This window comes from Schistocerca cancellata, chromosome 8 (assembly GCF_023864275.1).
Source record: "Schistocerca cancellata isolate TAMUIC-IGC-003103 chromosome 8, iqSchCanc2.1, whole genome shotgun sequence".
In the NCBI taxonomy this organism is placed as follows: Eukaryota; Metazoa; Arthropoda; class Insecta; order Orthoptera; family Acrididae; genus Schistocerca; species Schistocerca cancellata.
This window is the reverse complement of record NC_064633.1, coordinates 246365950-246381465: the sequence shown is the minus strand read 5'-3', so window position 1 is coordinate 246381465 and position 15516 is coordinate 246365950. Positions and strand designations below refer to the sequence as shown.

The 15516-nt window shown below is 41.6% G+C and overlaps 1 protein-coding gene across 1 annotated transcript in view; it reads right to left on the bottom strand.

The window, feature by feature from the left end:
* Nucleotides 1-7077: 7077 nt before the first annotated feature.
* The window catches only part of LOC126094918 (transaldolase), a 31526-nt gene continuing 23087 nt past the window's right edge, over nucleotides 7078-15516 (bottom strand). Inside the window, exons 3-6 of the mRNA XM_049909565.1 lie at nucleotides 12014-12121; nucleotides 11345-11476; nucleotides 9079-9452; nucleotides 7078-7550 (exon numbers count right to left, since the gene is read on the bottom strand). Coding sequence (XP_049765522.1) covers nucleotides 7378-7550; nucleotides 9079-9452; nucleotides 11345-11476; nucleotides 12014-12121 — 787 coding nt within the window. The 3' untranslated portion in view covers nucleotides 7078-7377. The remainder of the gene's footprint in view (nucleotides 7551-9078; nucleotides 9453-11344; nucleotides 11477-12013; nucleotides 12122-15516) is intronic.

Genomic DNA, 15516 nt, shown 5'->3' with positions numbered 1-15516 from the left:
CACAGACATATCAATCCACACATATACAGGCACAAGCAGACATATACAGAGGCAAAGAGTTTGGGCAGAGATGTCAGTCGAGGCGGAAGTGCAGAGGCAAAGATGTTGTTGAATGACAGGTGAGGTATGAGTGGCGGCAACTTGAAATTAGCAGAGATTGAGGCCTGGTGGATAACGGGAAGAGAGGATATATTGAAGAGCAAGTTCCCATCTCCGGAGTTCGGATAGGTTGGTGTTAGTGGGAAGTATCCAGATAACCCGGACGGTGTAACACTGTGCCAAGATGTGCTGGCCGTGCACCAAAGCATGTTTAGCCACAGGGTGATCCTCATTACCAACAAACACTGTCTGCCTGTGTCCATTCATGCGAATGGACAGTTTGTTGCTGGTCATTCCCACATAGAATGCGTCACAGTGTAGGCAGGTCAGTTGGTAGATCACTTGGGTGCTTTCACACGTGGCTCTGCCTTTGATCGTGTACACCTTCCGGGTTACAGGACTGGAGTAGGTGGTGGTGGGAGGGTGCATGGGACAGGTTTTACACCGGGGGCGGTTACAAGGGTAGGAGCCAGAGGTTAGGGAAGGTGGTCTGGGGATTTCATAGGAATGAACTAAGAGGTTACGAAGGTTAGGTGGACGGCGGAAAGACACTCTTGGTGGAGTGGGGAGGATTTCATGAAGGATGGATCTCATTTCAGGGCAGGATTTGAGGAAGTCGTATCCCTGCTGGAGAGCCACATTCAAAGCCTGATCCAGTCCCGGAAAGTATACTGTCACAAGTGGGGCACTTTTGTGGTTCTTCTGTGGGAGGTTCTGGGTTTGAGAGGATGAGGAAGTGGCTCTGGTTATTTGCTTTTGTACCAGGTCGGGAGGGTAGTTGCGGGATGCCAAAGCTGTTGTCAGATTGTTGGTGTAATGGTTCAGGGATTCCGGACTGGAGCAGATTCGTTTGCCACGAAGACCTAGGCTGTAGGGAAGGGACCATTTGATGTGGAATGGGTGGCAGCTGTCATAATGGAGGTACTGTTGCTTGTTGGTGGGTTTGATGTGGACGGACGTGTGAAGCTGGCCATTGGACAGGTGGAGGTCAACATCAAGGAAAGTGGCATGGGATTTGGAGTAGGACCAGGTGAATCTGATGGAACCAAAGGAGTTGAGGTCAGAGAGGAAATTCTGGAGTTGTTCTTCACTGTGAGTCCAGATCATGAAGATGTCATCAATAAATCTGTACCAAACTTTGGGTTGGCAGGCCTGGGTAACTAAGAAGGCTTCCTCTAAGCGACCCATGAATAGGTTGGCGTATGAAGGGGCCATCCTGGTACCCATGGCTGTTCCCTTTAATTGTTGGTATGTCTGGTCTTCAAAAGTGAAGAAGTTGTGGGTCAGGATGAAGCTGGCTAAGGTAATGAGGAAAGAGGTTTTAGGTAGGGTGGCAGGTGATCGGCGTGAAAGCCCTCACCCACCTAATCCTTCACCTACGCATCAACTCAGCCAATGAACACACCCGTCAACTCCTATCCTTAATAAAAGTCCTCAATCTTTCCTCTCCCACATCCACACCGGCTGTTCAGGAAGGTGTACACATTCAAAGGCAGAGCCACGTGTGAAAGCACCCACGTGATCTACCAACTGACCTGCCTACACTGTGACGCATTCTATGTGGGAATGACCAGCAACAAGCTGTCCATTCGCATGAATGGACACAGGCAGACAGTGTTTGTTGGAGACAGTGTTTGTTGGTAATGAGGATCACCCTGTGGCTAAACATGCCTTGATGCACGGCCAGCACATCTTGGCACAGTGTTACACCATCCGGGTTATCTGGATACTTCCCACTAACACCAACCTATCCGAACTCCGGAGATGGGAACTTGCTCTTCAATATATCCTCTCTTCCCGTTATCCACCAGGCCTCAATCTCCGCTAATTTCAAGTTGCCGCCACTCATACCTCACCTGTCATTCAACAACATCTTTGCCTCTGCACTTCTGCCTCGACTGACATCTCTGCCCAAACATACCCGTCCTTTTTTCCCCCTAAGGTAAGTCTTTCCGCTCCCGGGATTGGAATGACTCCTTACCCTCTCCCTTAAAACCCAAATCCTTTCGTCTTTCCCTCTCCTTCCCTCTTTCCTGACGAGGCAACCATTGGCTGCGAAAGCTAGAATTTTGTGTGTATGTTTGTGTTTGTTTGTGTGTCTATCAACGTGCCAGCGCTTTTGTTTGGTAAGTCAAATCATCTTTGTTTTTAGATATATTTTTTCCCACGTGGAATGTTTCCTTCTATTATATTAATATCATTAATTTGAACCCAACAATTACGTTTGTTAAATATTTTAGTTAGATGTGAATGTGTTGAGGTGAACTTTAGCCAGAAATTTGCTATTTTATCATTTCCAGGGGCTTTCCAATTGCGCGTAGAACTAATTGCTCATGTGACTTCATGTTGCAAAATTATCACTTCAGGCATTTGTGGTATCATCTTGTATGTATCTGTTTCTGCTTGTATCCACCGTGCATGCCTGTTATGTTGTACTGGGTTTGACCATATGTTGCTCCAGAAGTGTTCCATGTCTGTTATGTTTGGTGGATTGTCTATTTTAATGTGTGTGTTATCTATTGTCTGGTAAAATTTCTTTTGGTTTGTGTTGAATGTTTGGTTTTGTTTCCTTCTATTTTTACTTTTTTGGTATCTTCTCAGTCGTTTGGCCAATGCTTGTAATTTCTGCTTCTTTTCATCTAATTGCTCTATTGCTTCTTGTTGTGAGATTTTACCTAACCTTTTTCGTTTTTTGTCTGATATTTCATTTCTGATAAATTGTGTTAGCTGTCCGATGTCTTTTCTCAGTTTTTCTATTCTGATCTGTAGCCTGTGTTGCCATGCTGGTTTTGTGGGTTTCTTCTGTGTGTTGGTTGGTTCTGATCTCTGCCTAGTGTGTATATTTAGTATAGTGAGTGCTCCTATATAAACCAGTAGTTGTAACTCTTCCATAGTTGTGTTTTCATTTATTTTGTTGTGTATGATTGTGTTGATAGTTTTTATTGTTGTTTCGACTTGTGGGTTATTTGGCGGTCTATGCAAGAATGGTCTAATGTCTGTATTTGTGTCTTTGTATTCTATATATGTCAGCTGAAATTTCTCTTCTATATCTAACATGGGTGTCACTTCGCGTTCTATTTGTGCTTGTTCTGGTGGCTGTCTTAAGATTTCGTTTTCCTCTGTTTAATTGATGCGTGTTGGTCTTTGTTTGTTTGCTCTGGGATGTTTGAGTCCATTACTTTATTTTCTTCTTCTTCTAATTGCACATTATTTTGTTCCAGTATTTGTTGTACTTGTTGTTTGATGTTTTCTAACTCTGACTGGGGTATCCTGTTATTTTTTATTACAACACGGATCTGATCAGCTAGTCATTGTTCTGTTAAAAATTTTAATTCCGGGTATCTGGTAATAAATGTTGTGTATACTTGTGATCTGTACCCAGTTGTGTTGGTTCCTAGGTTTGTTGCTTGGTAATAGCAGAACATGAGGTGTCAGTTAACTTCGTCTGACCATCTCATCCTCTGTCTTTGTTTTCCTTCTAGGGTGGTTGCAGGAAGCATATCCTGCAAAACACCTCTATTTGGATTCAAATCATTTTCCAGTTGGCTAGCAGTGTCGTTACCATTGTGGGCAGGCATAGGGTTCAAGCGTCGTCCCCGACCATGACGGCGCTTGTCCGAGGCTTCTTTAGTTCTGTCCTGAACCAAGTAATCGCACTAAAAGGGGGGGTTAGCCCTATTAGTGGTTTGTTCTTTTCGTCGCCTTTCACGACTGGCAGAACATACCGGAGGCCTATTCTTTTCCCGAGCCTCCACAGGGTTTATTTTTATTTTTATTATTATAATATAAGTGCAGAGGTCACAGATGGTGCGATGCCTACAAGTTGCAAAAACATACGTTTGCAGTCAAAAATTGAAGTACAAGTCCCAAATACCGAGAGTAAATATTGTTCAAGAGTAATATTTTTGCCACTGAATGATTCTGTCATGAATATAGTGGAACTGCAGAAGTTTTGGGTGAAAATAAAATGCATTTATAAATGAAACTGTTGCAATTCAGATGTGCTGCAATGACTCTGCATAAACTGTACCCAATTAGGTCTTCCAGATTTGATTAATTGTTATCAATCGAACAGAATTTCTACAAATTTTGTAGGGACTATCCAGTAACATTTCAAAAGAGTAAGAAAAAAGAAGAAAGGAACGAAGCTTCAAATCTGGTAAAAATATTTCAAAACTTAATTTTGTCTTACTCTTGAATTTCAAAGTAAGATTTTGGAAAATATTAACCTAGTTTCCAAACTACTGCAATCCCCTAACGCTGATGCAGAGAATGCCTCTCAACTTCTTCAAACAGCAAGAAACAACCATCATCTTAAGAAACAATTTTGAAGTTGTGGTAGAATAAGCGAAAGTACTAGTGAAAGTTTGTAGCAGTGATCAAAAGCTGACCTTAAAACATATTGGTACCCGTAAAGTGAACAAATTCTTTGATGAGCTTTCTGCAGATCACAGAATTGTAGGTACACTACGGTCTTTTCAAGTCAGTTTCAGGAGCTTCTGTTGATATTTTAATCCAAAAATTACATTTTAGCAGCATACTGGATGTTAACAGTTATTTTCCTTTCTTACATCCTGTTGATCTTTTTAAGTTAGAAAACAAAGATATTCAGGAAAAAGAGCAGAAAGATTGGTCAGAAAGTACAAATCAGATTCTGCCACAAATCTTTCACGTGAATTCATTATCCTAGGTTGTGCTATGTACAAGGTTGCCTTTACCTACTCACTGGATTTAGTCAGAAATCTTTAAATATATTTAAGTCTTCCATTTCCCTTTCTTACTACTTTGGTTATGTACTCACTCTGTTGAACAGTATATTGCTTCGAAGTATTATGGCTAGATATCTAAAAGAGTGACAGGTTCCCGAAGTTTATTGCAATTTGGTGCTATCGGTTTCTTTCTACACTCCTGGAAATGGAAAAAAGAACAGATTGACACCGGTGTGCGAGACCCACCATACTTGCTCCGGACACTGCGAGAAGGCTGTACAAGCAATGATCACACGCACGACACAGCGGACACACCAGGAACCGCGGTGTTGGCCGTCGAATGGCGCTAGCTGCGCAGCATTTGTGCACCGCCGCCGTCAGTGTCAGCCAGTTTGCCGTGGCATACAGAGCTCCATCGCAGTCTTTAACACTGGTAGCATGCCGCGACAGCGTGGACGTGAACCGTATGTGCAGTTGACGGACTTTGAGCGAGGGCATATAGTGGGCATGCGGGAGGCCGGGAGGACGTACCGCCGAATTGCTCAACACATGGGGCGTGAGGTCTCCACAGTACATCGATGTTGTCGCCAGTGGTCGGCGGAAGGTGCACGTGCCCGTCGACCTGGGACCGGACCGCAGCGACGCACGGATGCACGCCAAGACCGTAGGATCCTACGCAGTGCCGTAGGGGACCGCACCGCCACTTCCCAGCAAATTAGGGACACTGTTGCTCCTGGGGTATCGGCGAGGACCATTCGCAACCGTCTCCATGAAGCTGGGCTACGGTCCCGCACACCGTTAGGCCGTCTTCCGCTCACGCCCCAACATCGTGCAGCCCGCCTCCAGTGGTGTCGCGACAGGCGTGAATGGAGGGACGAATGGAGACGTGTCGTCTTCAGCAATGAGAGTCGCTTCTGCCTTGGTGCCAATGATGGTCGTATGCGTGTTTGGCGCCGTGCAGATGAGCGCCACAATCAGGACTGCATACGACCGAGGCACACAGGGCCAACACCCGGCATCATGGTGTGGGGAGCAATCTCCTACACTGGCCGTACACCACTGGTGATCGTCGAGGGGACACTGAATAGTGCACGGTACATCCAAACCGTCATCGAACCCATCGTTCTACCATTCCTAGACCGGCAAGGGAACTTGCTGTTCCAACAGGACATTGCACGTCCGTATGTATCCCGTGCCACCCAACGTGCTCTAGAAGGTGTAAGTCAACTACCCTGGCCAGCAAGATCTCCGGATCTGTCCCCCATTGAGCATGTTTGGGACTGGATGAAGCGTCGTCTCACGCGGTCTGCACGTCCAGCACGAACACTGGTCCAACTGAGGCGCCAGGTGGAAATGGCATGGCAAGCCGTTCCACAGGACTACATCCAGCATCTCTACGATCGTCTCCATGGGAGAATAGCAGCCTGCATTGCTGCGAAAGGTGGATATACACTGTACTAGTGCCGACATTGTGCATGCTCTGTTGCCTGTGTCTATGTGCCTGTGGTTCTGTCAGTGTGATCATGTGATGTATCTGACCCCAGGAATGAGTCAATAAAGTTTCCCCTTCCTGGGACAATGAATTCACGGTGTTCTTATTTCAATTTCCAGGAGTGTATTTGTTACGGGCATGGTCTTGCACTTAACCTCCTGACATTCAGTATATAAATCGAAAATATTAACCAAATGATTTAGCATTTCACTGTAAACCTCCAGAGATGGTCCTTGCTGTAAGTAACTGCAATGCCTATGAATTCCCAGTGCTGACCTGTTTGAAATTCTTCACACGTAACGAGAGCATTCATGACAATGTGTCCGATGTATTAGGACGATTACCGAGTTCAGTTGAATCCACCGTTTGGAAGACCGTGAGTGAAGCACGTAGTCATATACACATTTGTGGTTTGTTTTCCCTCTAGAGGTCATGTCAGTCCTTTCAGAGAAGATCCTTTGTTCTCCTGTAATCTCCGTGAAAGTTCAGCGACAGAATATGTTACGATTCTACAACAAATGGGTATTTGTCTTTAATTCTGTACATCCTTTTGCCATTTTTATTATATATAGTTGTGTTCTTTGTCTTTCGCAACCCTGTTGAACTACTCACTCCTTACGTAAATAGTTGATAAACTTGAGTAAACATTAACGATAAGCATTTAGTTACTGTCAAATTGTTCCCTGCATGCGTGCATAATTCCACGTATGTGCACATATGTAACAGAAAGAAAGGAAAAGAAATCAAGGAGGGGGAGGTGTAACCAAAAGAATTACGTGAGTGACCACTGGTCCCGAACTTTGTATATATTTCTCATTAGAATTTGTTTTACAAACATGTAACACTGTAAAACATCACTCACAAAATAAATTTATCTAAAACTGTACTTCGTTATTAGGTTTTATCAACAGCACCTTACTGGAATTATTCACATCCCCAGTGACAAGGTTCATTAAATGATAAATTACCGATGCCACATATTTAAAACCCTGTTACCCATTTACAATGAATAAGGAAAATTTTCCACCAGCTGTTCAAGTATCAAGGCCACTTAAAACACAAATTTCATTAAACGCATCATTTTCCTTTAGCAGCCAAGTATTCAGTAAGCATCTTCTCAAGTTTCCTGGAATCCTCTGCAAATTTTCGGATGCCTTCTGACAGTTTTTCAGTGGCCATCTGGTCTTCATTCAACATCCAACGGAAGGCTGCTTCATTAAGTGTCACTTTGTCAATATCCAACTTTCGTGCTGGAAATGAAAAATATTTACATTTAAAAATAATCAAAATTCACTACAAATTCAGCCAGTTGTATATATTGAAAGGCAGACATCTTTGTATTTTAAGCTTCCTGAGGTCACTGCTAAAATTTTGCTGAGTATAATTTAGTTGTCTTCAATACTAAAACTTACAAAAGGTGGATTTACATGTAGACGAGACCTGAGGGCACTAGAAATTTTCAGACTGATTATACTCCAGGATGTATACGTGGACAAGGGGGGGAAAAAAATTCCCGGATTTCCCAGTTGAAAATACACTTGCGATTTAAGAAATTCATCTTACATTCTCGCACATAGTTCATCTTGGATAAAAGGAAATCTGCTTCGAATGTAACGCTTTTCAAATCACCATTCGCAATATTTTACTCGACCTGTTAGAAACGGGTTCGATTCAGTAGTTGCAAGAAAGCGCCAGATAACTGGCGTCACCGCACTTGCGCAGCTATGATGACGAAGGAAGCCCATATGTTCGTACGTGTAAAACATTAAAAGATCTTACATCATGTCATAAAAGAAACAAGACATCAAATGATACTTCAAGAGCGTCGGGATTTCGCGAACCATACTCAAATGCGTAATTCGGCTTAAAAGGCACATCCGTATGTAAATTTTCTTGGAGTACCAGTACTCATATTTGGTTCTTTATTATAGCATAATGCCAGACATGCACTTGAAATGCAGCGAACAGTTGAAACTGGCCAACAGTGTGAAATTAAACACTTCGTTTCAAATAAATTGACTGCCTCAGTAGAAAGGATTAATAAAAGCCAAATCTTAACTTAATTTTTCTGTAAGTCGATTAATGCTTGACTATCACAGGTGGAAATAAAATCAAACTATTAACACATTTTAGCCTGCTGTAATTATGCGAACGTATTTTAATTCATTTGATAGCTCCCGGCCACAAAAATCCATGTTGTCATCATTTAACGTGAGAGCAATAAACGAAGAGGAAACAACAACAAAAAAAAAAATAAATAAATAAAATAAAATAAAAAAAAAAAAAAAAAATCACTCAACACAGGTCATGTGGAGATGACGCACCTCCCCACCACAACTCTGACTGCTCTGTGCATCAGCCCAGGATCTATGATATTTCTGAACAGGGGCAATATTAAGTAGTGGCACCCAGCCACACTTGCATAACCAGAAGTGGGAGAAGGTACTACTCGTACACGACTCAACTGCGCATGCGCAAGAGCCCGCTCTCAACTGCGCATGCGCAAGAGCCCGCTCTCAACTGCGCATGCGCAAGAGCCCGCTCGCAACTGCTCAAACGAATCTAATTTAAACAGGTGTCACGCTCATCGGAGGCAATTTGTTGTTATAAAGCATTGCATAGTGTTCGTAAAGCCTTTGACACACTTTATTGTTAGCAGACACTTGTATGAGCACTGTTTTGTTGATGTATACGGCACATTTCCTTTGCAACTTAAGCTTTTAGGAAACATGCACTGAACATTGAAGTACTGTATTTGAAACTATGTGCTTTACTCACCAGATTTCTCCGTCAGCATCTCGTGGACCTCATCTGTGTTAGAATCAAGTTCCTGTAGAAGTTTGGGGCTGATTGTCAGCAAGTCACAGCCAGCAAGAGCTTTCACCTCACCAATATTTCTGAAGGATGCCCCCATCACTACAGTTTGGTAACCAAATTTCTTATAGTAGTTATAAATCTTTGTGACCGATTGCACACCAGGATCTTCCTCTGGTTCATATTGCTTCTGTGATGTATTTGCCACATACCAGTCAAGAATACGGCCAACAAAAGGAGATATTAGGGTAACACCAGCCTCAGCGCAGGCAACAGCTTGGCAAAATGAAAACAACAGTGTAAGATTGCAGTGAATGCCGTGTTTTTCTTCTAGTTCCCTATAAATAAAAAAAAAGTTCATATTTCATAAACTATATCTGCATACATTAAATAGTTGCAAGATTCAAATTATAAAGCAAATCTTATTAACGAGACAGTCATAATATATTTTCACAGAAAGCTCAAATATTTGAGTCTCAAGAATAACGGGCAGTACTCAAGAACTGGTTGAATAAAGATTTGTAGGTTGTTTCCTTTAGAGCTTCTCCAAACAAGTCCAAGTCCACCCACCCATTTTTCTAACAACTAGCTTTCTATAGTCATTTTACATTAAATCTCAACAATTGGTATTTTGGCCTGTTTATGCACAGTAATAAGTTTACTGAAGTTGAGGACCAACAACGAGTCTTCTCCATAGGTATTTTTGTAAACTTGTTTAACTTATTTACTGCGTTATACTATGACTCTACCCAACACCTCACTGAAATAGTATCAATAAACAGAACCAACCTCCCCCTCCCATTCTACTACTCTCAACCAGTTCCTCTCATCTTTCAGATGAATGTCTGCTAAAACAGTTGTGGGAAATTTAATCTTACAAGTGGTTTTTAATGGAGAGCTGAAAAGGGACAGTGAACAATTATTTTCACAAAGTAAAATAATTGAATTTGTGTATTAATACTTTATATTCTTTCCACATACACTGACATGCCAAAGAAACTGATATAGGCAGGCATATTAAACAGATATGTAAACAGCCAGATATGGCACTGCGGTCGCCAATGCCTATATCAGACAAGTGCCTGGAGCAGTTGTTATATCGGTTACTGCTACTACAATGGCAGGTTATCAAGATTTGAACATGTTTGAACATGGTGTTCTAGTTGGTGCCCAAGCGATGGGAAATAGCATCTCCGATGTAGCGATGAACGGGGGATTTTCCCATATGACTATTTCACGAGTGTACCGTGAGTATTGGGTATCTGGTAAAATATTAAATCTCAGACATCGCAGTGGCCAGAAAGAGATCCTGCAAGAACGGGGCAAACGGTGACTGAAGAGAAATGTTCAATTGGACAGAAGTGCAACCCTTCCGCAAATTGCTGCAGATTTCAATGCTGGGCCATCAACAAGTGTCAGTGTGCAAAACATTCAACAAAACATCATCAATATGGGCTTTCGGAGCTAAAGGCCCGCTCGTGTTCCCTTAATGACTACAGAATACATGACACAAAACCTTTCACCTCACCTGGGTCTGTCAACACCGACACTGGACTGTTGATGACCGGAAACATGTTGCCTAGTCGAACGAGTCTCATTTCAAATTGTATTGAGCGAGCGGATGGGCGTGTAGTGGTGTGGAGACAACCTCATGACTCCATGGACCCTGCATGTCAGCAGGGGACTGTTCAAGCTGGTGGAGGCTCTGTAATGGTGTGGGGCAAGTGCAGTTGGATTGATATGGGACTCCTGATACGTCTAGATATGACCGACAGGTGACACATACGTAAGCATTGTGTCTGTTCACCTGTACCCATTCATGTCCGTTGTGCATTCCGACGGACTTGGGCAATTCCAATAGGACAATGCGGCACCCCATACATCCAGAATCGCTACAGAGTGGCTCCAGGAGCTATTCTCTATGCTTTTAAGCACTTCCACTGGCCACCAAACACTATTATTGAGCATATTTGGGATGCCTTGCAATGTGCTGTTCAGGAGAGATATCCAGCCCCTCGTACTCTTACGAATTTATCGACAGCCTTGCAGGATTCATAGTGTCAATTCCCTCCAGCACCACTTCAGACACTAGGTTGAGTCCAAGTCACCATCGTGTTGCAGCACATCTCCGTGCTCGTGAAGTCCCTACACGATATTAGTCTAGTTTCTTTGGCTCTTCAGTGTGTGTGTAAAGGAGTCATAAAAAGAATTTTCTAGTAGCCATTCTTACTTTGCTGCTTGTATGCCTTCCCATGTGGATGCTAGTTTAATAAGAATGCGATCCTTTTTTATACCTTCTTCCTCATACAGTTCAATGAGTCGCCTTGCTTTTTTTATGCTTGCTTCCTTGTCGAAAGACAACCTGAAATTTAACAAATGTTTCATTAAAAATTACATGTGTAGTCATAATGTATTAAGTGCCTACATCCCTCTTTTATTTGGTTATAGAATTATTAAACAAACAATATGTGGATCTCTCACATTCACCCGACTGTAAGGTGAGTACAGACTTTTGTCTAATCACAACTAAATCAAGAAGAAATTGCATTAAATATTTTGTAGATTACATGTTGTGAACTCTATATCAAATAAATTGTTTTTAATAATGTTTTTTGTATGACTGTCACTAGGAATTTGCTATACTGACATTTTCATTTTACACGCTAACATAAAAATGTTATGAGGGCACATGGGAATAAAATTGTTTCTGGAAACAGCTTCAAAGATTCAGTGACACGATTTTCTCATTACATTTAAAGACTGTAGTTGATTGAGCATTACAATATTAAGTTTTAACAAATTTCAGGGAAGTACTCAAACACAAGAGCTAAATTTCATAAGATCACAGTAAAAATATGGCAAAAATAATTTGAACAACGTATGTTGAAATGTCTATTACCTTGCATCCACTTCCGTGGAAACACGTCCTGGTATGATCTTCAAAATCTCTGCACCAAATAGTACAAATAATTTGTCCACTGCTGCTTCAACTTGATCTTTTACTGACCTGAAATATCAAGCATAAATTAAACCTGTGACAGACCTACTGAAATTTTTTACACACATCACCATGTCTGGAGGGAATTAATAAAAAAAAAAAAAAAAAAAAAAAAAAAAAAAAAAAAAAAAAAAAAAGCATAACACAATTTAGAATTCCACTGATTACAAATATCAAGGGCATTGGTGACTTCAATATGAATCTGGTACCCACATTATCCTATGTCCAACAAAATAAAGGGATCTCAGTAAAAACAAAATAAAAGGAAAAATTTTAAGTACCGATCAAAGCTTTTTGTAATTTCTTCTGCTCCCTGACAACCCACTAATTGTGGCCCAGTAGAGAAATTTGAAAGACAAGATATGCTGTCATCTTGCCTCACTGAAATCACAACTATTTCATGTAGTCAAACTACGTATTCATCCCACCAGGAGACAACACTGACCACAGGTGGGTGTCACAATTGTTCACAGCAGTTATCAAACAGTGGATCACATAGAATGTTCAGCTGTAGTGACACGGCTAGTGCACTGCTTGGAGATCAAACACCGTGTCAAGCATTCTCAGCCACATCAATAGTAACTCTCAACAATGCGTGACACAATAGGCCATCAGCCAGGAACAATTTCCAAATCACCAATTAATTCAAACTTCTGAAGCATGTTCTTCAGTCCTGGTGCGGAAAGAGGAACCACTCCATATTATCTTAATGCAATGATACTTGGTAGGAGAAGGAGTACTGTTGCTTTTGTTTCAATAAAACAGCTTTATAAGTACAGTAATAAATGGAAGCTGCAAGTGCGATGGTATGGGCAAGACTCAGTATCAGGGGGTGGATCCTATCACCCACTCGATTCACCTCCTGATGTAACCGCAAACTTTAGAGTAAATCTCAGTTCACTTGTACGTAAGTTCCCCAATCATACTGTAATCATTGGTGGAGACTTCAATAACACAACAATTAATTGGGAAAAATGACTGTTTTATTAGCAGTGGGTGTGATAAGACATCCTGTGAAACATTACTAAATGCCTTCTCTGAAGACCACCTAGAACAGATAGGAACCCCACTCATGATGGACATTTATTGGATCTATTGGCAATGAAAAGACCTGACCTCTTCTGAGAATGTCCACATTGAAACTGGTATCAGTGGCCAAGACACAGTTATGAGAACAATGATTAACCAAAGTACAATGGACAAGAAAAACATGCAGAAAGATACATACATTCAACAAATATAATGAAAAATCAGTAGTGTCATATTTCAATGAGAAACTTGAAACTTTAAGCACAGGGCAGAAGCATATAGAGGAACTATGGCCCAAGCTTAAAAGAATATTTGTGGCACCAAAGTTATTGCCCAGTCCCTAGTAAATGAGACAGGAACTGAAACTGGGGGTAGCAAAGCAAAAGCTGAAATTCTTAACTCCGTTTTCAAATGTTCCTTTACAAAGGAAAACCCAGGGGAACTGACCCAATTTAATCCTCATATCACTGAAAAGATGACTGAAATAAGTATTAGTGGCAGTGGTGTTGAGCAACAAATTAAATAGTTAAAATTGAACAAAGCTCCAAGGCCCATTAGAATCTTGTCTGGTTTATTGGTAGAATACTGGGGAAGTGCAGTAAGTCTACAAAGGAGATTTGCTTACAAATCACTCGTGCAAGCCATCTTAGAATATTGGTCAAGTGTGTGGGATCTGTACCAGATAGGACTAATAGGGGATATTTATTGTATATAGAGAAGAGCAGCATGAATGGTCACAGGTTTGTTCAATCCACGAGAGAGTGTCACAGAGATACTGAAGGAACTGAACTGGTACACACTTGAAGACAGATGTAAACTATCCCAAGAAAGTCTATTAATAAAGTTTCAATGACGACCCTGGGAATATACTACAATCCCCTACGTACTGCTCATGTTGGGATCATGAGGGTAAGATTAGAATAATTACTACAGGGACAGAGGCATTCAAACAATCATTCTTCCCACGCTCCATATGTGAATGAAACTATTTGTAACAGCTTGTTCTTCACTGCTGATTTCTGCTACTGCCGATTTCCTATGTTTCTTTCCATTTCACTTCACAGACTCTTGCTATCGCTAGATTGAGTATTTTCTTTCCGCTACTCATTTTCTAGCTTCCCCCCCATTACACTCAAAACTTCTTGGACAATCTATGCCCATGGCATCCGACCTCCTAAAGATAAAATGGAATCTATACTCAAGTATTCCCGTCTCAGTTCAGGAGCCACATCATTTTCTCAACATCATTAATTTTTTATCCCGGGAGCGGAAAGACTTACCTTAGGGGGAAAACCCACATCCTTTCGTCTTTCCCTCTCCTTCCCTCTTTCCTAACGAAGCAACGGTTGGTTGCGAAAGCTTGAATTTTGTGTGTACGTTTGTGTGTCTATCGACCTGCCAGCACTTTCACTTTCATTTGGTAAGTCACATCATCTTTGTTTTTAGATATATTTTCCCCACATGGAATGTTTCCCTCTATTATATTCATTAATTTTTATGATAGATTTGTACACAGTCAACACTAACACACACAGTCTACACTAATAACAGCTCCATTGAATGAGCTTCTGAAGGGAGCACCGAAGCAGGACACAAGGGTGCAATGTACAAACAAAACAGATACTGCTTACTGAACTGTCAAAACAGCAATAGCAGAGGCTACACAATTAGCTCAACCAATATGACAGGCACCACTTGCACTCTTGGTAGATGCATCAGCTTCCACTATTGGTGCTGTACTTCAGCAACACACTGAACTTAGTTGGCAGCCACTCACATTCTTTTGTCGCAAGCTGTCACCGTCACAGCAATGCTGGGCAACTTACGATATAGAGTTGTACACTGCATATGCTGCAGTTACGAAGTTTTAACACTCATTTGAAGGTCAATACTTTACCATACACATAGACCATAAACTGCTGACATATGATTTCAATATGGACCCAGAGAAAGTATCATCAAGACTACTTCAATATTTGAACTGAATCAGTCAGTGTGAGGAAAGCTGAATGTACCAGCAAACACTCATGTGTTGAAGCTATAACCCCTGCATTTGATTACATTGTCCTTGTTCCGTTCCAGCAGCATGATGATTAACTACACATATTACTGGGTCACCCAACAGGATTAAAGTTACAAAGTGTGACTATACCAGCAACAAATGTCTTCTTGTACTGCGACATGTCTGAAGCCAAAGAAAGATTGTTCGTACCTCACCAGTTTCAGTCACAAGCAATTGCATCAGTGCATAATTTGGCTTATCCCAGGTCCGAGGCATGGTGAAATTAGTCAGAGTTTCACCTGGCCAGGAAGGCATTTCGACAGACATCTGTCAGACACTGCATAGTGTGTCAAAAAAAAAATAAGATCACTTG